At 37.7% G+C, this 24,608-nt stretch overlaps 1 protein-coding gene across 3 annotated transcripts in view; it reads left to right on the top strand.

Moving 5' to 3' along the window:
• The first annotated feature begins 15,555 nt into the window (after positions 1 to 15,555).
• Positions 15,556 to 24,608, top strand: part of LOC149157189 (uncharacterized) — a 230,898-nt gene continuing 221,845 nt past the window's right edge. Inside the window, exons 1-2 of one of the 3 annotated variants that reach the window (XM_089439193.1) lie at positions 15,556 to 15,991; positions 16,095 to 16,180. In XM_089439193.1, the coding sequence (XP_089295319.1) occupies positions 15,686 to 15,991; positions 16,095 to 16,180 (392 nt within the window). In that variant the 5' untranslated portion in view covers positions 15,556 to 15,685. The remainder of the gene's footprint in view (positions 15,992 to 16,094; positions 16,181 to 24,608) is intronic. The other 2 variants (XM_089439195.1, XM_089439192.1) reach the window with 2 other exon arrangements.

Genomic DNA, 24,608 nt, shown 5'->3' with positions numbered 1-24,608 from the left:
GCTATGAGTCGCGGAAGTTGAATGGGCATGAGCAGAACTATCCAATGCATGACCTTGAGTTGACACTGATTATACATGCATTGAAGATGTGGAGACACTATCGTCTAGGCAGAAGTTTCACATTGATGAGTGATCACACTAGTTTGTGATGTCTATTTGACCAACTGAATCTGAATGGTAGGCAGGCTCAATGGTTGGCTATGATCAGTGAGTTTGATTTTGAGATCCGATATATCAAAGGTAAAGAGAATAGAGTGGTCGATGCTCTTAGCAGGTGGATACAGGTAAATAAATTAGAAGCTATGAGCTCCTATGGGACAAATCTATAGGATAAGATCTTGCAGGAAGGTCAACAGGATGTCAGATATATGGATATTGTGCATAGGTTGCAGTAGAGCATAGGTATAGGTGATGGTACATGTGCATGTACATATATAGGTACATCTGATAGTACATGTACATGTACATATATAGGTACATATGATAGTACATGTACATGTACATGTATAGGTACATGTAGTGGCACAGGTACAGGTGCAGGTGCACATGATATGGATGATTGTCTTATGACAGATGGATGGTTCGATTCAAAGATAGGATTTATGTGTCAGATAACAGTGAGCTCAAGAATATGATCTTTAGAGAGTTTCATGTGAAACCATATTCAGGTCACTTGGGCTACCAGAAGACACTGATAGTAGTGAAGAGATTTTACTATTGCTCGAATCTGAAGAGGGATGTAGTGGAGTTTGTGGCTAGATGTTTTGACTATCGACGTGTGAAAGTAGAGTGTAAACATCCAGGTGGACTGCTATAGCTGATTGTAATTCCATAGTGGAAATGATAAGTCATTTCCATGGACTTCATCATAGGGTTGTCGAAGACAGTGAGACAACATGATTCCATCATGGTTATTGTGGACAGGTTGACAAAGGTTGCACATTTCATTCCGGTGAAGTCTACATTCTCAATTAGCGATGTAGCATAGATATTTATCTGAGATGTGGTTAGATTGTATGGTGTGCTGAAGAAGATTGTGTCAGACAGGGATGCGAAGTTCACTTCCAAGTTTTGGAAGGAGTTATTTGCAGGTTTGGGCACAAAGTTGGCCTTCAATACAACTTATCATCCACAGACATATGGACAGAAAAAGAGGGTCAATATGATATTGGAGGACATGTTGAGGATGTATGTGATGCATCAACAACGAAAGTGGGAAGAGTATCTTCCACTGGTAGAGTTCATATACAACAATAGGTATCATAAATATTTGAGGATGAGTCTATTTGAGGCATTGTATGGACGAAGTTGTAACACTCCCATCAGTTGGAGTGATCTAGTTAACAAGGTGTTGATTGGACCAGACATGTTGGCAGGCATGGAGGATTGGGCAAAATCCTAGTGATGGTAATCGCTTGTGATTGGTTATGGCTAAGGAAATTGGCAAAGGCAATGGCTAAGGATTTGGAAAGACAAAATGGCATTTTTGGCACATTTATTTATGAAAATAATGGAAATTATGAGAAAAAGGGAGGTGAAAGGTCACGAGTTGCATGTGAGGAGGAAAGTGAAGGAAAATAATGGGAAATGAAGAAAATAGAGGCCTCATTCATAAAAAGGTTTCTAAAGATCAGTTGGTAACCTTTTGCCAGTTCAGTTTTGGAGCTCTCTCATTATTCTTTCCCTCTCATACTCTTGGATACTTAGATTTTTTCTTGGAGCACTCTTGGAGGGTGTCGCATACTTGGATTCTTGGAGCAAGAAGGCAAAGGAAGAGCAAGAAAGTGCAAGGGGGCATCGGGATCAACAACTACATCAAATTTGCTTCCAGGTACCGAGTTGCATGTATGTTTCCTTCATTAGTTTTGGCATGCATGGCATATGCATGTGGATTATTGGTTGTGATTTGTCATTGGCATGGAGGATTTCCTAGATTGAGTGGATTGCCTAGCCTTGCCATTTCCTGGATAACCATGGTGATTGTGGGTTTACTTTCATTATTTTTTTTTGGTTGGTTCTCATGTTTCCTTAACTTGGGTTGAGTTATTAGTTCTTGGAAGCCCTGGTTGGACAAACGCTTTGGAATCCCTGTAACAACTTGGGTTGAGTTACTAGTCCTGAAAGCCTTGGTTGGACAAATGTTCGAGAAGCCCTTGGTGGGTTGAGTTACTATCCAAGAAGCCTTGGTTGGACAAACGCTCTAGAAGCCTGAAGACAACTGTGGGTTGAGTTACTAGTCCTGGAAGCCTTGGCTGGAAGAAATGCTCTGGAAGCCCTGGAAGGCTTGGATGGAGACCAATCTGATGATGGTTTTGTGATGTTTGATCATGAGGTGGAATCATTGTTTGATGGGTTGAGGTGGACGGCCTCTAGAAGCCTTGGATGAGTTTGTATTGATGTTTTCTATGAGATCCCACATTCATGCTTGGAATATGACATGGGGGTGAATGGTTGAAGAAAGATTTGGCTCAACTATTCTACGGTCGGGTGGAACATGGAAGTCCCATCTGGGTTTGGATTTTGCATCATTAATGAAAGTTTATTTCTCCTTGTATTTCTATGAGCATTTTGATGGATTATATGTGGTCTATATGGTTGTACTTTCATGAGTATTTTTGTTGTTATTATGCTGGTTATGTATGTGTTGACAACAACCATGTATGGCTTTCATCATGTTTTTACTTGTAATTGAATGATCAATATATCTATAACCTAATGGACGAAATGGTAGTTGATGTATTGAGGCATCAATGGTTCTTAGCGATTCTCAGCTAAGTATGAGACCCCTATGCTCAAAACTGTTATTTACACCTGTAGATTACACATTTGTGATATGTTTGACGAAATTCCTGTCATGGCTAGTAGGGGTCCAGTCAAGGTATTAAACAAGTATTTGCTTTAGCATTGTCATTTTAATGTTATTTTACTGTTCTGAAGAGATGGTTCAATTCTCGGCAGTGACCCGGGCTCTGGGCCTGAAAAAGTGCCTCAAATCCCAGGGACGCTGGCATAAAAATGACTAAATAAGTCTTTGGACGCTGGGAGGAAAGCCTGTGAGAGCGTATTTGGGTTTTTAGACGTTTTCATGCCCATAACATGAGAGCGACTGAGGCTTAAGTTGTCCAAAAGTTCAGTGGGACCCAAGGGCAAGTTGTCTGAAGTGTTGGATTGATTCCTGAGGGTCCTAAAGCTGATGTTGAATGTCTGTATGGTGTGTTTTCTTGGTTCCACTTCCTTAATGTGACTTAGGAGGTTGAATACTATCATAGTGGCCTCTCGTCGCATGTTTACACCAACTGGCCGGTTGCTTGGGTAGATGTGGGAGGAGGGTGTTACACACCTCCGCCCTTAAAGTAATACCAGGATTCACCTCCTTCTTAAGAAGTCTATAATCCATTACCAAATTCAAAGCTACATCCAATTTCTAGTGCTACAAACCTGCGCCACTTGTCCTATTAGTGAAAAGTTACCAGCTCATTGTTCCAGGGTGCACTCCCAATGTACATCTAATTCCATCTGGAAATGTTAATGACCAAAACAAATACATTCCCCAACCTTCCCTCATCTACTACATAGTCCCTTGGGTAACCCGGTCACCAACTTTCGTGCAGTCACATAGTCCCCAAGTTCCGCGGGCATCCCTTTCTCTGCTACACAACCCCTTAGGCGACCCCTCCCTTGGCAAGGTTTCCTCACATCAAAAGATACAAAAGCCAAGCCATGTACCTGCTACAAAAACATCATACTAGTCACATCATGCTCATGGCAATCAATGGACACTATTTGGTACTAGTGTCCCACATTGGCCTTGCTCCTGAAGTGCTTTACCAACATGTTGTTGCATGTTCCAATTCCTTTCACTGACGCTGATAATTCTTGTAGTCAATTTCAACCACCCAATCGGGCATGTTCATGAATTCCTGTACCAAGCACATGATTTCAATTAGATTTAAAATAAATTCAAATGAATTCAAATCATACCTCATTGGTAGCTCGTCAATAGGGTACACTTGCAATTCTGCTCACTTCCTATCACAATAAGTCAAACTAGTTGTTGGCCAAATCATTATGTATAAACATATCACATCTGGTTAGCAGAAAACACAACTATCATAAATCAAAATCATATATCACATGTAACTATCATAAATTAGAGTCATAGATCACATTTAACCATCATAAATCAGAATCATAGATCACATGTAACCATCATAAATCAGAATCATATATCACATCCATAATAAAACTTAAATAAAATATTGATACTTATCCTTTAATCGGTCCTTTGCTTCTACCTTTGTCCTTTGTCATTTTTGTAGCCACATCGGATTAGTTATCATACTCAGCAAGCACCTAGTGCCTTCTCTCATCTTCAATCACGTACACACACACACAATATACATCACAACACATACACCTAAAGTAGGTGTACAACACAACACAATACATACACCTACACCCGGTGTATAACACAACACAATACATACACCTACACTTGGTGTACAACACAATTAACATATGTGTACACAGAGTACAACATAACAAATACATATGTCACGATACAACGACTACACAATGCACATGTGTAGTACCGCATGTCTGCAGCATAACATGTATGACATGTACACAATACCACATGTACACTAATACCATTAGTACAACATGTACACAGTACCACATGTACACAACACCACCTGCACAATGTGTGTACAACATCACATGTACACGACACCACCTACACTACGTGTACACAATGCCACATGTACACTACACCATCTGTATCATGTGTACACAATACCACATGTACACAACACTACATGCATGACGTGTACACAACACCACATGTACACAATGCCACATGCATGACATGTACACGACACCACATGTACAACATGTACACAACACCACATGTACAATCATGCACACAACAAAATATGTACATAGCACCATATGTACACAACACCGCATATCCAACATGTGCACAACACCATATGCACACAACACCGCATATCCATCATGTGCACAGTATAATATGTACACAACACTACATATCCAACATGTACATAACACCATCTATACCCAACACTGCATATGCAATATACACACAACACCATATATACAACAAACACACAACACCATAAGTACAATTACTGAATATACAATATACATACAACGCCATAGGTACAATCATTGAATATACAGTATGCACAACATATACACAACAATAGCACTACACATCCAAAACCACACTATCTCTACTGGGCAACCTTCCTTTTCGTGTCCTTTGACCATCCATGCTTGCTCCAGCTTGCCGCATATCATACTGCTTTCATTTAGCTGATTTATCGCTCAACATTACCTACCATAACATAAACATCGTATAATCACATAATATCAACTCATAACCACATGATACTTACCTCGTAGATTTTTTGGGACTACTATTCCCAATTGATTCCCTATAAGACTAGGAATCTCTTCATGCCTTTCACCTACATAAGCAATCATTTCTCCATAAGAATGATCCCAGATGACCTTGTTAGACAACGACATACATACATACACACGTATGAACATTAGCATAAAACAATCATGATCTCTGACGACCTGTCATACACGACATACATACATACATACATACATGTATTCATATATAGACATCAACACAATCATGATCACAACATAACTACCAGATACCATAAGGTCAAGGTTAAGAGAACTCCCTTTATTCGTGCAAAACATTGAGAACAACGGTTCCCAACATAGCCAAGGCATTTGACGCCTCATATCCATTTACTTCACCTTTCTTGTTACCTTTCTCATGATTGTCCTACCATTGTCCATTTACTCCATTGGACCCAACCAATCCAATTGATTGTCATACTCTTGCCTTCAACTTCCCTTACACATGCACTGAGCTTAATCCAAGTCTTACATTACCTGTCGTGTTTCATTCAACTCCCCCCAAGCTCCATTAACTTTCCTCCTTTCCCAACCAATTCCCAAGACCCTCAAAACACAAAATGCAAGAACAAGAAGAAAACCATGAAAATACAATAGTAATATGACACTACAAACAAAGTGGCATGGCCATGCACCAGACACAAACAAAACTACAAATCAAGCGCAAACAAGTCACAAGCACCGAAAGCACAAAACTATCAACGAGCACCATGACTCAATTCCCCATGGGTTCCCAATGTCTCTAAGTGAAATTCAACTTGAGCCATCTTCAAGATTTCATGGTAGTCTCCTTTTCCATGTAGTCCCTTGCATCATACTGCCATAAACATATAACTATCAGTGTATAAATCAATATAACAGTACACCGGTTACCTTACCTTCTTGTTCCAAGCACACTACTTTGTAACTGAACACGTACACCTCTCAAGGAACTCCAATTCCTTGATGAATCCAACCATAGTTGGAAATCAATTGTTATACATGTCAAATACATGTTTATGAATCTAGCACATATCTCCATAATGTCAAGTAAAATCAAGGTTAAGAAGGCTTCCTGTATTCATGCAAGCACTCATTCATTTGGAATTGCGGTTCCCAAACATTTCCAAAGGAATTTTCACCCAATTCATTTATTTTGTCTTGTTGCAATCGAGTCCTACTATGTGTTGTCACATCACATATCAACTATCTCAATACATATTGTGTTAGTACAACTGTCTCGAAACAAGATCATTCATTCATGCAATCTTATATCAATCATAATACTACAACTAGTGCCTACTTACACTTAAGTACATATCAACTATCTCAATACATATTGTGTTAGTACAATTGTCTTGAAACAAGATCATTCATTCATGCAATCTTATAGACACATATACTCACGTCATGCAATTAATCAAACATTCAAACAATCTATAAACATACTATGTTAGATAAACCAAGTAAACGACATAATTCGAACTTCAATGTATCTTGGGGGAGGCTATCGCATCTTCATAAGTCAGTTCAGAATAGTACAATACAATATCACAAATATATCTACTCATACCTGAATATCATAGCCATAACCATCTACACAGACCAATTTAGATCAACATGATACATATAACATCAAGATCTTAAAGCAATAACCCTAATCATCAAGTCAACTAACATATAACAACAAGAAGTTAACATATAACATACTCATCAACAACTTATAACAACAACAATTTAACGTATACCATACTCATCAACAACATATAACATAATCATCAAGTTAACTAACATAAAACAACAACAATAAGTTACTACCATGCATGACTATTTGACACATGTGCATATGACCACACTGACCAACTAGCATCTATCTTGCATGTAACCACAACAACAATAAAATGACAAGCATGTACATAACCCTAATACTTATAACAACCATTAACCAACATACCTACATGCCCACCATACAAACCTGTATGACGATCTCCTCTTACCCCAAAGTCCAGTGCTGCAACCTCGCTTTGATGATCTACATCTCCTGCTCTATCTCAGCCTACACATTTGCATCATAACATACCAATAGCACCATGATGACCTAATTACATACAATGACCTCACGATGCATGTTTGACCTACTATACACACATAACCATAACTATGACAATGGATGCATAATAACATATATACATTAACATGCATAACAAATGCATATACATCTGACATGCATTCATGACAAACACATCCCAACAATAACATCACCAACTTCTACATGGAAACACAACTGTAACAATGACCACTACCAGGCATACATAACAAGCAGATATAAAACCTACATGCATGCATGACAAACACATTCCACCCATCCAGTCCAAGGGGTGAACAATGCTCTGATACCACTCTGTAACACCCTCCTCCCACATTTACCCAAGCTAACCGGTCCACCAGGGTAAACATGTTCTAAAGAGTTAGTATGATATGATTCAACTCCCCATCTAAAGTTAAGGAAGTGAAACCGACAAAACACAACCAATTTGATCTTCTACACATGTCACAGAACCTCCAGGAGCCAACCGACCTTTCCAGGTGATCAACCCCTGAGACAACCTAATATTTTACTGACCTAGGGCCTTATGACATGGGCATGCATGCAACTGGGACCCTCCAGTCACTCTCACAACAAGGGCATGCAAGCGCCTAGGGTTCTTTTTAGCTAGTTCTAAGCCTGCGACTCCAGATTTTGTGCCACTTTTTCAGGGCCAAGACTTAGGCCATTGCCCAAAACTCCATGAAACTTCTAGAAATGAAAAGTAACAACGAAACAATGATAGTAATGCAAATGCTTGAACAAAGACTTGACTGGACCCCTACTAGCCATGACAGACATTTTGTCAGCACATGTCACAAATATGCATTCTACAAGACATAATAATAGATATGAGCATAGGGGTCTCATACTTATCTCAGAATCGCTAAGAAGCATTGATGCCTTATCACATTAGCTATATTATCATCTATTAGGTCATATATTCGTTGTTCATTCATTTACAAATCAAAACATGATGAGAGACATACATCATCACTGTCGTAAAACATGCTCATAACCAACATATAACCAACATAAATAACAAGGATACAACAATCACAAAAACCACATATAAACAAATATATTTACCCATCAAATACAAGAGGAAATAAACTCTTATTAACATATGCAAAATGCAACCAGGTCTGGGACTTCCACGAACCACCCGACCATAGACTAGGCTGAATCAAATCTCTCTATCAACCAGTCCCCCCCGTGCCATATTCCAAGCATGAATGTGGGATCTCATGAAACACATCCAACAAAACCAAACCAGGGCTTCTAGAAGCCAAACCACCTCAACCTTCAACCAGTGATTCCACCTCACGGTTAGACATCCCTAACCATCATCAGATTGGTCTCCACCCAAGTTGTCTAGGGTTCTAGAGTGTTTGTTCCAACCAAGGTTCCAGGACTAGTAACTTAACCCACGGTTGCTGTTGGGCTCTAGAGCGTTTGTCCAACCAAGGCTCTAGGACTAGTAACTCAACCCAAGCTATTACAGGGCTCTAAAGCATTTGTCCAACCAATGCTCCAGGAACTAATAACTCAACCCACAACCAAAGGAATATGAGAACCAACTAGAAAACAAAAGGAAAAAAACACGCAACACAATGACTACCCAGGAAATAACAAGGCTAAGCAAATCCACTGTCAATTCAGGCAATCCTCCATGCCATTGACAACCCATAACCAAGAAACCACATGCATATGCCATGCATGCCAAAATTAGCAAGGAAATCATACATGCAACTCAGTACCTGCAAACAAAACCCACTATAGCTGCTGATCTTGATGCCCTCTTGCGCTTTCGTGCTCTTCCTTTGCCTTCTTGCTCCAAAACTTCAAGTATGCCACACTCCTCCAAGAGTGCTCCAAGAAAACTCTAAGTGTCCAACAGTATGAGAGAGAGCTCCAAAATTGAACTGACAAAAGATTACCCACTGATCCTTAGAAGCTTTTTTCTTAATGAGGTTTCTATTTTCTTCAATTTCCCATTATTTTCCTTCATTTTTCTCCTCACATGCAACCTATGACCTTTCACCTTCTTTTTCTCATAATTTCTATTATTTTCATAAATAAAATGCCAATTAATGCCTCATGTCTTTCCAAAGCCTTTGTCACTGCCTTTGCCAATTTCCTTAGCCATTAATTAATCACAAGTGATCTCCATCACTATGTTTTTGCCCAACATTCAACTTGGTATACGTGTCCCATGACCTTGGTCTTATTTTTATTATATGGAAATTCAACGAGGGTTGTTACACCCATCTATTCATTATTCGAATACAAGCAAAATTGGAGTTTAGCTAAAAAGTGCAATATCCTCCTCCATCCTTTTTGGCCAAATTCAAGTTTTATTTTAAATTATTTTCTGTGTCATCCATATCTTTTTACAGTAATACTCAATAAAACAATGAAAAACCCATATTTTTTTTTGAATAACTACAAATTATTATAATATTTTTTTGTTTACTCAATTTTAAAAATAAATTTAATCTAATATTTGTATTATATTTAAAAAATAAAATATAAACAAGTTTTCACTCATATAATTTTTTCCCAATATTACAAGTCTATCTGTATTTTCTTTATTTCCTTTTAATTAAGGATTAATATATTTTCTTTATTTCTTTCTAATTAACCATTAATATATAAAATAAATTTTAAATAATAATATATTATACTCGGTGCAAATTGTGTTTAAAAATTAAAATATATCTTAGTAAAGTTTAAACAATAACATTTTATATTTGGTTACAGTCTTAGAAAAAAAAAATCTTAGTAAAATGAATTAAAGTAAGTTAAATTTCCCACCCACTTCTTTCCGCTTATAATATAAATATATTTTTATAATAAGAATACATTTTTTAATTGTAAAATAATGTGTTATATTTTAATTATTTTATTAAAAAAATATTTGGTAATTTATATTTATTTATAAAAATTTAAATAATTCAAAATATATTATACAAAATCGTGGGCTGAGGAGTTGTCCGGAAAATTATAGAAATTCCAGTCATATTTAGAGAAAATCTGGCAAGGATATTTGTAAATCTGAGTTATAGTTGTTAAACTTCAAAATGTTAGGTGTCCTAGATGTTTTTGATGACGCTGAACCCATTCCACCATCAAAAACACAATTCAAACACTGCCTCTACAAGATTTTTTGAATTTTTTTGTCTAGATTCTAGCCACTTTTGGCCGTCCGGGCAATTCCTCCACCTCGTTAGACGACTCCATAAAGAATTTATGAATTTTCATTTATTATTAAATAGCAAATTTATTAACATATTTTCATCTATTTAATTGTTCAAAATATTTACTTTATCAATTTACTTATAATTTATTTTTAACAAATTTCAATAATTTTTTAATATATTGTTAAATAATTTACTTATTTTTATCTATTTATTTATCCAAAGTATTAAATGACCATTCATTAATTCATTTTCACCTATCCATCCATCTATATAATATTATACACAATAACTTCATTAATTTACTTGAACCAAATGTCATTAATTCATCTTCATCCATCCATCTTATGTTTTAAACCAGTGAATTAAAGAAGACTCAAATAAACAATATTTATGGTTGAAAATATCACAGAATGAGAATCACATAAGAATTGTAACATGCTATTTTGCCCCTCAAGTCTCAAAAACTTACAAAAATAAGAGGCTTGACAACAAGGATCCATATGCAACTTTAAAACAAGATATTGTCGTGTACTCTCAACAGGGAGAAATTCTTTTAGTGAGAGATTTCAATGTTAGAAAAACAAATAATCAAGCTAGCATCCTTTGTGGCAAAGATGATAACAATCCTATTTGGCTCGCTGAAGAGGAGAATCCCCAATGGGTGAGGTGTTTAGAAGATTACAAAATTAGCAATCATTTTGGAGATGAGTTGTTTACACTATGTGGGGCTTTCAACTTAATTATTTGCAATGGTCTAGATAGATGGAAAAGGTATGGGAACTTCACTTGCAACACATACAATGGGGCAAGTGTCGTTGACTATGTGATATGTTCACAAAGCTTAATAGAAAAGATAGATGAAGTTAGTATTGGAGAGCACATTTGGGACTTAAAATCAGACCATAACCCAATTTTTATAAGATTATCATGGTTGGAAGAAAGGCAACATAGGAGGAAAACCCAATGCTCTCGACAATCACCATCAAGGGGCAAAATTCTTCTAACACAAGAAAATGATACTATCTTCAAGACAATGTTAGAGAGATTAATTCAGAAGGAGAAAACTGGTTTCAAACGCTTCAACAACCATGAGTTAACAAATATAATTGAAAGTGCACTTGAGAAGTGCAAAAGAGCAAAAAATAGGAAATCAGAATCAAATTGCTTTCTTCTAAATGCTTGGTTTGATGAGGAAAGCAAAATGGCAAGGAAAACCTTGAAAAAGGCAGGAAAAGAGAAGATGAATGTAAAGTTATATAAGCAAATACTAAAAAGGAAAAAAGATGAGTTCACGCAAACAAGGAGAGAAGAGTTAATATATCTAAGCAAGAATAAGCCAAAGCTTTTTTGGCAGGAACTGCAACCAAGGAAGAAGCAAATTGAAAATAATATTATAGCCAATCAATGGTTTGAATATGCAAGGCAACTCTATGAGAAAGAATATGAGGCAAAGTCCCCCCTAGGATCAATACAAATTCAAAGCTCTTCACATTACAGGAGGTGGAGAATGGAATTAAGAAGCCGTAAAAGGAAAGGCAAAGGACTTAGTTGAACTTCAAGCAGAGTATCTAAAATGGGGAATGAACGCTCTTGCACCGCACATCATGAAAATATTCAACAACATCATTCAGCAAGGGTTCCCAAGAGACTGGACAACTAGCCTAACAATACTCCTTTTTAAAAGTGGAGACATTAATAATCCATCCAACTATAGAACAATTATGATCAATCCTTTGTTTGCAAAGCTTTTTGACAGCATGGTAGAAGACAAAATTAGCAAGTGGGTAGAAGTAAAAGAAAAGAGGGCAAGGGACAAGCGAGTTTTAGGCCAAAACATTCTATAGTAGATCATGGCATCATGTTGAGGCACATTGTTGAAAAGGTTTGGGAGGACAAAGAAGAAGTATTTTGCTGCTTTGTTGACTTCAAAAAATCATTTGACACAGTCCCTAGGGATAAGTTGTGGCATAGAATGGAAGAACTTGAAATTCATGTGCATTATAGAACCGCTGTCCATAGACTTTATGAAGAAGTGAAAGTCAAAATTAGAACCTCAGCAGGTATTTCAGAAAGCTTTAGAAGTGACATTGGAGTCAAGCAAGATTGTCCTCTATCCCCCACTCTTTTTGGTCATATATTGATCAATTGGAAGAGTGGCTAAATCTGCAAGGTGGAGATGGTGTTTGGTTGGGGGAGTTTGTGATAAATCTTCTTTTATATGCTGATGATATTGTATTGATTTCTAAATCGGCCCATGGATTGCAAATGCACTTATATGCCTTTGAGCATTTTTGTAGAGCAGTGGAGATGCAAGTCAATACTAGCAAGACCAAAATAATGATTTTTTCTAATAAAAGGAAGCAGAGCCAACATACTTTCTTCTTTGAAGACAACATTCTTGAAGAATTAAATGAGTACAAGTACCTTGGGATTGATTTCAACAACAAACTCAATTGGGAGGACTGCAGAAAGAAGAGATTTTTAGGAGGGTGGAAAGCATTATATGCTCTTCAAAACAGATGTAAAGAGGCAGAGTTATGGGATTGGAAAACGATTAAAGTGCTTTTTGGACTCCTAGTCTATCCAATGATGCTATATGGGTGTGAATTGTGGGCTAGTAACACTCCCGTCTCAAAATGGAAACAAATTGAGAAAATCCAAAAACGCTTTATCATGAGCAAGTTCAAAATAAAAAGTTCGGTACCTTATGAGATAATGTTGAGTGAAACAGGAGCAACTTCCATTGAAGCAATTGCTATGGTGCGGCTCATAAGATACCTAAAAAGAATTGAACAAATGAAAGTAGGTAGATGGCCTAATGTTATCTTCAATGAAAGAATGAGTGAAAGAAAGAAAACATGGATGAAACAAAACTACACATGGATGCAAAAATGGAATATCTACCTCAATGCATGTCCCACAAATAGCAAGGAGCTAAAGGATTTTGTTATGGAGAAGTTTTGTAAAAAGGTATGGGGAAAAGAGTTGGGTAGAAAGAAGAAATATTACATTAATGAATTCAACCCTACATGTGATTTACAACAAAAAGAGTCCATTGGCGCTAGCATTTCGTGGAGGGCAAAGGTTTTTATTGCTCAATTAAGGACCAACTCACATCAACTTTGATGTGAAACAGGACGATGGAAAAGGCCTAAAGAAGCTTGGGAAGAACGAGTGTGTACATTTTGCACGTCTAGGGCTGTGGAATCATAAAAACATTTCATTTTAGAATGTGATGCATTCAAAGACATCAGAGAAAGTTATGAGAACATGTTAGCATCAGTTTCTATTGTCTTTTTGGCGAGAGGATTGTTGAAAGGTTGGGTCAGCTCATTATCAATTTGAATCGGAAAAGGACTGAATTGCAAAGAGCGAAAAACAGGGAACTAATGGTCTCATAGACTATTTTTAGTCTCGTGGACCTTAAAATATCATTTCATTTTCATATCTATATTAATTCTGAATCTATCATGCATGGAGAGGGATCAAATCTCTTTTTATTTTTAAAAAGGTTTGCATCTTAAGAGATTTGATCCCGGGCTTGGTAGATCTTATAGGAAACTTAAATCCTCCATGCGAGGCTAGTGGATGTGGTTGGTCTGCTTATTGGTTGAAAGAAGACCGATCCACCCACATTGGGATGCTTATCACTAGGATTGTGTGAGGCTTTGGTCAAGCTTGGATGCTCGGGGAAGTTTAATTTCCCCAAAGTGGATTCCACTTGTCAGCCACTCTCCATGAGGTTTGAACTTGTGACTAGGGGGGGCTTTTTTGTGTGTGTAATTAAATTGAGTAAAATTGATAATTAATTATATACTTTTAATTAATATAAAAGAAAATACTTTTTTTTTTTATTATTATTGTCAAGATATCAAACTATTAAATTTTCATTATAATAATTTGATGAATGCCTTTAATTTTCTATATGGAAAATAATATTTTATAAATTAATTATAATTTAAATGGTTGAGAATTAGTGTTATACAATTGTGGCTAACTCTAGCTCAATGAAATTTAATCACAATAATATATGGTTTTTAATAACTAATATTTTATATTTTAATCATTAGTTTTATTAGAGAGTTTGGCAAACCTTAGACCTTATGCACATGCATTGTCAATAGTGGGCTTTGTGGCTAGATGATCTCCCCAAATCTTATGTCCCTTTACACTTTAGGGGCCATTGTTAGTAAAGCTTTTGTTATGGGCATACTGGGATAAGGAGCTAGGGAGAAAGAAAAAATACTATATTGAAGTGTTTAATACCACTCATAATCATCAACAAAAAGCGTAACCAATATTTCTTGGAGAGCCAAATTTGTTATAGCTCAGTTAATGGCTAATTCTTATCAACTCCGTTGTGAAACAAATGGAAAAGGCCAAGAAAAGTGTGGGAGAAAAGAGTATGTATTTTTTGTTTTTTTCGGAAAAGTGGAAACAGAAAAACATTTCATTTTAGAATGCCAAGATTTCAAAGACAACAAAGAAAATTATGCAGATATTATGGCAGCTAGCTCTTGGGATAATCTATTTAACCAGGGGAAAGTTATGCAGATATTTTGGCACCTAGCTCTTCGGATAATCTATTTAGCATGAGATTTGTCAAGAAAATTCACATTTATTGTAAAACTTCACAGTGAAATAGTCAAATACATCAACCAAATAAAGAAGCATTCTGTCCATAAACTATTCTTAACCTCGTTAAAATAATTTTAATCCCTTTTCTTCCTTCCTTCTTTCTCATCCACTATACCATCCTAATTTTCCTTACATGGCACGCCTCCGTAGTCTCTTTTGTTTTAATACGATCTTTGAAATCTTGACGTCAAAGTTTAACAACTCAAGTTCATATGGTAGGCCTACTCTAAAGCTCTCAATGCTTTCTACAAAGATACCAATTCTGGATAAGTCTATGGCAAATCTTGCGCTTGTTCCTTAATCCTAACTCGAAACAATGCAGAGTATGCAGACCATCCAACATTATGCTCAACTTTTACCGGAATTAACTCTCTGGCCCGGGAAGAGATGTGGCTGCTTTCCATCGCACAGAAATACAAATGCTTTCAAAATGAAGAAAACTACATCCTTTTCAACCCCAGCTTTGCATCTCACTCTCAATAATTTTGAGCGTTGGGCAGTCATAAAGGCAACAAAAGGCAACAGTCGCGGAGAAGACGAATTACCAGAATTTGAGCACGACCCGGACGCTGCAAGTATTCTCATGGGCCAATTTGAGGACCCAGAGAAACTCCGCAAACGAGTATTTATTTATATATTTTCCGCTGTTTCGTTTCTTCTCTTTGCCCGTTTGTTTGTGTAAATCACTTATTGTTAATTTTGGGCTTGTTTGATAAAATGAACAGGTAGAGGAGAGGATTAAGAAAAAGAAGAAAGACATTTTGCAAACCAAGACTGGCTCCGCTGAGCCTATGATTGTTACTTTCCAAGAGTAAGTGTTCTACCCTTTATGAAATGATATTTTAAAGTCCATGACATTAAAAATAATTTATGTGCCTAATAGTTTTTTGCTTTTTGTCTTTTGCAATTTAATCTTTTTTTTTGTTCAAACTGATTGTTCAAATTGACGATGAGCTCGCCCAACTTTCTAACAATCTCCTCACTGAAAAGACAATGCCAAGAAATCAATACTAGCATATTCCCATAACTTTCTCTGATGTCTTTGAATGCATCACATTCCAAAATAAAATGTTTTTCCAAACAGCCTCTTATGATTTATTACTTCCTTTTATTTTAAATCATCATTATCTTTTTTAATATAAAATAAATTACCTATTATGCCCTCTTGGCTGTGAAGATTGGTCAGTGATAATATAGTTTATAAGCCTTATTATACCATGATGACCAGTATAATTTTTAAGTCAATGGGATAGTTACAAGTGAATGACAATGATTGATTGGTTAAAGTGTCTCATCCTATTTTAAATAGGAGTCCCACAGTCTACCAATAAAAAAGGGCTTGACCAACCAAAAAATAATCAAAAGGTTTATCTTACAGTATATTTTAATTTCAGCTACGGTAAACTTGATCAATCCCTTGGCCTTGCACTTTCATATTTTTAGATGCTTCAAGAATAGGTTAACCCCCACAAACCCATTTAAACCCAAGTGTGAGGTTGATCTTGAGTTTCAATATTTAATACCTCAGCAGCTTGTTTGAACTCAATCTATGCGTCCTTGAGCTTTGCAACATTGAGGTGGATATCAGACTGCAGCTCGGTTCTTTGTCCAAAGTCTGGATATGCATCCTCAGGCTTCATCATCATATTGTGTAGGTTGAGATTTAGTAAAGACTAGTCAACATGTGTTATATTTTACTTCTTTATTTTAGTTTATCCTCGTTTTTTTGGGCAATAGCATAAACGGATCACTCATTTATTTTATTGAATTTATTAGACATGGTCAAATAGTTTTAGTGGGCTTAATAGTTAGGAGTATGTGTTTCTTCTTAAGAGATCACAGGTTCAAAACAAGAGGGAGTAGAGTATGTATACCTTTGTAGACTTAGCAGTACTCACTGCATGGAGGTGGGTCCCTTGTCCCATAAACAAAAAAGTCTCATACACCAATTTGGTGTCTAACTTAACCGTGACTTTCAAATTGAATAATAATAATAATATAAATCACTTTCCCACAATTTTGCTTTATTGAATTTATTAGACATGGTCAAATTTAATCACTTTCCCACCATTTTGTATTCTATATTATAGTAATATAACTGAGTGTACAAATATGTGTACAGTTTTGACAATCTCCTCTCGAATACTTGGACACTTTCTCTCTTTTGTTCTCGCGTGTGAGTATTTGCATTGTTTGGTACCATGTTCATATCATTTTGGTATTAGAGCCTTAAGACAAGGTTTTTCAAGGGCTTCATTATCTAGAGCAGAGGGATCTTTTAAAATTTTGTTGAATGGTAAACTGCATTTTTTGATTCTTTTTCTTTGTAAATTGCAGATCATTATTTTGCGTCTGAAACCTATCTAGTCCTACATATCCTAAGTCCCATGCCTCTTTGTGAAGACCAATGTTGCACGAAGCGGGAGCGAAGCGGAAGCGTTTTTTGGAAGCGGGGACGCCGAAGCGTCATTTTCCAAAAATCTAGGAAGCGAAGCGTCCGCGGAAGCGTCTGCTATATATATATATATTTTTTATATTTTTTTGCATTTATACTCAAAACAAACATCCCAAATACCAAATTAATTGTAGAAGACATGAAAACATGCATATTTTTGCATAAATCAAGATAGATATGGCATCCATGATTCCATTGTAGTTACTAGTATGTACAACAATCATCTATATTCTAGCTATTACAAACATACATCAAATTTTTAAGCATATTATAAAACATAAAACATTTAAGCATATTATAAAACATAAAACATAGAGCATATTATGATTTATCTAGCAAGTGAGCAACTGTCAACATTTGTCATGTCCAAAATTCAAATAATAATGTTTACAAGATATGTCACTTGGTCACCGCCAAGCCAAAAAGGTTCAAAATTCAAATTCACAAGTCTACAAGTCTAATGAGTAATCTATGACAAAAAGTAGTAGATTGTGAATATATCTACTAATCTCTCCTCCTTCCACCACGAATAGAACGTGGTGGCGGGCCTCCACGTGGTGGCAATGAAGAAGATGGTGCCTGTGGAAGTCGTGGCACTGAAACTGATGAAGAAGAACTCCCTGCTGTTGGTGTTGAACCATGGAACCTAGGAACCAAGGGACCAGATGGGGGTGGGGGTGGTGGCATATCAACACGGTCATCATCATCCTAGAATCGCTCAAAAAATTCATGCAAAAAAAAAAACACTAGTTAACAAAAAAATTAAAAACATGAATTAGAGAAATGCTTTATAAGGGAAAATTGGAAAATTCATACCACAATGGACATACCTGGATAAGAGCATCCTCTAATTGCTCTAGTCGCAACACTCCATCCTCCAAATTGGGCTCCTCTGGATTCTTGTCCCAAATCAACAAGTCTTTATTAGACTTTGCATCTTCACAGTAATGGGACAACAATCGCAAGTTGTAATGAACATAAACCAAGCTCTCTGCCCGGTCTAAACTCAACCTGTTCCTTTTAACACTGTGGATGAAAGAATAAGAGCTCCAACACCTCTCTGCAGAAGAAGTGTTTACCACCTGTGATAGCACCCGCAATGCCAAACTCTGTAGAAGTGGAGTACCCCCTCCATGCATGTTCCACCACTCAAGAGCAGAAAAAGTCTCTCGATCTTTAATTGCATGCATGCTCCCAAATGGACCAGTGTTGAGCGTATAGTTGCTCACCTGTCTCCGTACCAATGCAGCCTCCTCCTCATCAGGGATTAATTTACTCAATGCAGCCATATATTTATTGTGAACCTCTTGATCTTGGTGTGGTTTTCTCCTGCTTCCCCCCCCAGGTGCTGGTGTTGAAAGCCATGATGGATGATAGTATTTAGGTGTCAAAACATATGCTAATGCATGCAATGGAACATTTAGCATTTCCCATCGGTTTTCCACCTCTACACAAATATAATTGTACAAGGTGGTATCTCTAGGCTCAACAATGTCTTTAATCTGCCCCAACATGCTATCCATTTGCTCATACACCTCCCCAATTACTGGTCGATCTGAATCTGCAAACTTGATCATGTAATAAATTGGTTTGGTGAATTGCAAAACATATTTAACCTGTCCCCAAAAGTAACTGTCAAGAACAGTGTCCTTGACTGCATTAGCACCATCTATGTCAGTGTTAATTTCATCCCATGTTTCAGCACACACCAGATTAGTTAAAACTTGTCTCACCTTCACTAGCCGCCTAAAGGTGAGGTAATAACTAGCAAATCTTGTCTTTGCAATTTTAAGCAATTGCAACTTGGAGTAAGTGCCATAGAAGTAGTTTACCCTTGTATGCCCTGTGATGAATTTAATGAGCTGCTTCCCTTTCCTGTAAACCTCAGCAATCCACCCACATTCTTTGTGTTTCACAATATCATGCATCAAAAGGTTCAATGTGTGAACCAGGCACCCAGACCAAAAGATGTGTGGATGAGTACGCTCAATAATTTTTCCTGCTGCCTTACAATTTGCTGCATTATCTGTGATCACTTGAACCACATTATTCGGACCAACATCTCTGATTGATTTCAATAGTAGATCTGCAATGTTTTGTGCAGATGCAGTGATGGAGGAGGAGTCATGACATGCAATAAATACTGCACCACTAGAAGAAACACCAAGAACATTTATCAAATGTTGGTTTCTAATATTTGTCCACCCATCTGATACAATGGATACCCCAGAATCTACCCACTCATTTGTAAAACGTGTCAAAGCTCTTTGAACCTTAGCTTTTTCTCTTTCTAATAACACTGTTCTAGCTTTCTCATAGTTGGGGGCCTTGTATCCTTTTGGGGCTTCATTGATGGCCTTTACCATTTCATGCCAATAGGGAGAGCGAAGCACATTGAATGGTACACCGCAAGCACAAAGAAAATGGACTATCTTTCCATCCACATCATCCCTCCCAACAACATTAAGGAAATCCCCTATTGTTCTTCTACCTCCAGAGCTTGCAGAAGTACCATGAGGAGATGAGCAACTACCAAATTTAGAGGTTGCACTTGATTCAGAATGAGTTTTTTGTTTCTTGTTTTCTTGTTGTGCAGCCATCTCTATTTGGATGTATTTTCTTCTTTCTTCAGTTGAAATGTTTGGGCAAATTTGTACCCCCACAGAACCCTTTTTTTCATCACTGTCCAGCACCCCACAAAGATGCCTCCTCAGACGGGTATATGAACCACAATATGGTTTTCCTCCATGACAACCATGAGGGCACACAAATTTGTAAGATCCACCACCCTTTCCCCCATCAAGTTTGGTCACATAGTTCCACAAGGGTGTTGATGTAGCTTTCCCATCTTGTGTTTCAGTGTCCCCTTCAAGTTCATCCCCTTCCTCTTCAAACCCTTCCTCCTCATCATACATTGGGTCACTACTATTAGGACCATCACCAATGTCCTCTTCTGTTTCTTCCCTTCTATTCCTCACCCTTGCCATCATTAAAACCAAGAGTGGAATGATACATAGAAGCCAAAAGAACACCATCTTGGAATATGGATATAGGTGGTGGACAACGGCAACCTGTAAATAAAGGAGCAAGTAGAAACAATGGGAAAGAGTAGGAGAGGGAGGAGAAAAATACAAATTTTTTTTCAAAAAAACAAGGGAGTTTGGGGTTTGAACTTACCTCTTTAGCTCTTGTAGATGAAGTCCTCCAAGCTCTTGCTCCAAGCTCCTCCTCCTTCTCCTAGCTCCTCCTTCTTCACTCCTCCAAGCTCTCCTCTCTTCTCCTCTCTTTTCCTCTCTTCTCTTCTCCTCTCCTCTCTTCTCTTCTCCAACTCTCATAAACTCAAAGTGAGAAAATGAGGAATGAATGGGGGCTTTATTCTTTTCATTCCTCACCTTAACCTCACTCTAACCTCACCCTAACCCACCCCCTTAAGGTTGAGTGAACATAACTTAAAAAAAAAAAAAAAATGTGTTTTTCTCCCTTGGGCGTGCCCCTTTCCGCCGAAGCGTACGGAAGCGTGCGTGAAGCGCACGCTTCCTGCTCCGAAGCGCCGTATGAAGCGCGCTTCGGAGCCGGCGCTTCGGAAATTCCAGGAAGCGCTAAAAATTTCACGAAGCGCGCTTCGTACGGCGCTTCCTAGGCGCTTCCGTACGGGGCGCGCTTCGGAGCTTCGATCCGGGGGGGGCGCTTCGTGCAACACTGGTGAAGACTCTAGTGAATTGGGGGACTTCCAAGACTTGATATTGGCAAAATTATTGGCTGAACAATTGCAGGGGCAACAATGCATCGTTAAAAACCCTTGTTACTCAACAACTAAAGTAGGTGCAACAACGTTAAGAGTTTCAAGCCAAATGATGCGTTGTTAGGCCCCTATACTACTAGGGTAACCCCTTATTGTTATTAGTACAACCCCCTTATTATATTGATGTACCCATGTAGTGCCCATATTGTAAATATTGTGCCCCATAGAAACCCACTATTGTTATTATTGTGCCCTTACATTATTATTGTTATGTCGGCTTTGATTATATTATGACCCCTTAGACTCCTATATATAGAAAGGAGGTCTTTTCATTTGTATCATCCAAGAATTGTTCATTTGTGTAATGTAAAGGAGGTTGCCCCCTCGAAGAGGCTGAATTCTAAGGCGTTGATCTATCTTTTCGTGAGCTGGTTTCATAACATTTGGTATCAAAGCTTTGGATTCTAAGGTTTCGTTGGTTCTAATAAGTCATCGTGGAATTTTCGCTATAACTTTTTTTTTGTGATGTTTCAGAAGCGAAAAAAACCCATTTGAGACGAAATCGCACTCAACCTCGGGTTCGAATTTCAAAGCTTTTCACGCTATATTTGCGGAGATATGATTTGAGGAATTTGGTCTTTTTGCAGACTCCTGAATTACATTCCAAACAGGTGACCTGGGGAAAATCGTCATAACTTTCTCTCTGAGCATCGGATTGAAATTTCATAAGAAGGTACAGAAAGAGGACGGACTGTAGTTTCTTGTATGTATTTTTTAGAGCCAAAGGTCGAAACAGTGACACGTGGTACGTCGTACAAGTTCGCTCTACTGAATTAGTTTATAATCAGGTCACTGTGGGAGATTTGGCATAACTCTTCCTTGGAGAATCCAATTTGGATCAGACTGGTGGCATTGGAAAGGGGACGCAGAGTGTTATAGATCTAACCCAAGAATATTATAGATCAGATATGAAAATATAAGATAATGCAAATAAACCCAAGAATAATATGAAATGATTCTTTATTATCAAAACCCTTATGGTAGGGCAACACCATACATTCACTCCTTAAGGAAGGAGAACACTCCACAAGCCATATGCCTGTTCATACAATAATACTTCTCTTCATATCCTCCATGTGGAGTCTCTAGCCTCTATATAGGCCTCATACATACAATACCATGGGTCATTACCATGGTTCCCTCATACCATCAACTAATACCATGGGCCCATTACATTATTATTAACTACTTGTGGTCCCTTACATGATGTGGGTTAACCACCTTATTTATTACTATAGCCCATCTCATTATTACATTATTACCTTGGGTACCTCCCTTGGTACCCCATATTATCCCCCCTAGGTATATAACATTCCATCCCCCTAAGCATGTTTCGTCCCCGAAACATGGGAAGAACACAAATAATAAGATCTACTCAAAAGAGTAGTCCACTGGTACCATGCACGTGCATCTAGCCATCCAAGAGAAAGGTGAATCGTCGATCTCGCTGGTGCCTCGCTCGCTTGAGATGGAAGTTGACCGTGGCAGCTCTTTTGTGTTGATGTGTAGTGGGTGGATCTTCTCTCCTCGCTATCCGTCATGTGACTACTTGGTTTCCATCTTGATGGTTGTCTTGCGGGGTGATGTGGGTGATGATATGTTGAAGTTTTAACCCACGATGTCTTTTTCTTTAATTCACCCTGCTGTGGTGCCTGTTGTGGTGTCTTCTTTTCCAATATGACTTCAACCACTGAACCCTCATCAGATGTGTCAGTACCAGTAACCTATTCTGCTTCCGCCTCTATTTGTGTTTGATTATCGACCATCAACTGCTCATCATCTGATATGTCAGTCCCTGGAACATCTTTTGCGTCAACCTCCTTGGATTCTACCTGCTTATTAATGGAAATATCCTGTAATGTAATTTTCTTCTTTTTATACCATAGCTTCAGGAATTTCTTCTGCACATTAATATTGATTGTACCCGCAGATTCCATCCAAGGATATCCCAAAACAAGATCCATATTATCCATATCTGAAGCATAAAAATCACCATGAAGCACATACTTATCCATAGAAAGCTTCAAATCCTTATAGATTTGAACATCCTTATCATCAACCTGTGTATGTTCAATTTGTTTTGCTGGGACTTGCAATTTTTTTGCCAAATTAACACTAATAAAATTATGTTTACAACTAGGATTGATAGAAACAATGATCTTCTCTTTCTGAATCAATCCATGAATCTGCAATAAGGATATACCAGTAGGAAGTACCCCTTTAGGTTCCATAGTTTCCTTCTTTTCTGTAAAAATAAAATCTTTGCTAGGCAATGTGACCTGACGAGCTAACTGGCAAGCCTCCGTCCACGTGGAAGGGTGGTGAAGTAGAACTTGAGCTTTGATGGCTTCTTTAAGACCGAAGATAAAACAGTCCTTGTAGAATGTATCTGTGAGACCCCTAGTGCGGAAGGCTAAGGCTTCAAAAGCGGTAATATATTCCTCCACTGTACCAGTCTGTCGGAGCTTAGTGAGACGACCCAAAAAAGAGTCTTCCTGTTCAAAGCGATCTAGGCCCGCCATCACAAAAATATTGGCGAAAAATTGAAATGGTCACAGATCCGTCAATATTGCTCAGAATCCCTATTATAACCTGTTTTTAGAAATGGAACAATCATTCTGCATCTGCCCATGTGATAAAAATCCTGATCCAGGCACTAGAATTCCAGATCTGCTCTGCTACTCTCCCGCCGTCACCCAAAATGTCTGCAAAAAGAGCTGATTTTAAATCAGCGATATCTCCCTCATCCGGACTCCGATTCGACTGATTTTTTTTTTGAAATTAGGTGTTTTTTCACAAAGATTCCAGATTTACAATTAGATCTTGCAGATCTTGCACCAGGACTTCTAGATCTGCGCCGCAAAACTCGCTGCCCTGAAAATTGTCTGCAACCCCACTGATTTTTAAATCAACGATATCTCCTTCATCCGGACTCCGATTCAACTGATTTTTTTTTTGAATTTGGGTATTTTTTCACAAGGA

This window comes from Pinus tabuliformis, chromosome 9 (assembly GCF_031772625.1).
Source record: "Pinus tabuliformis cultivar Carrire ecotype Pingquan chromosome 9, CPIR1, whole genome shotgun sequence".
NCBI classification, from domain to species: Eukaryota; Viridiplantae; Streptophyta; class Pinopsida; order Pinales; family Pinaceae; genus Pinus; species Pinus tabuliformis.
This window is presented reverse-complemented; position numbering and strand designations above follow the sequence as displayed.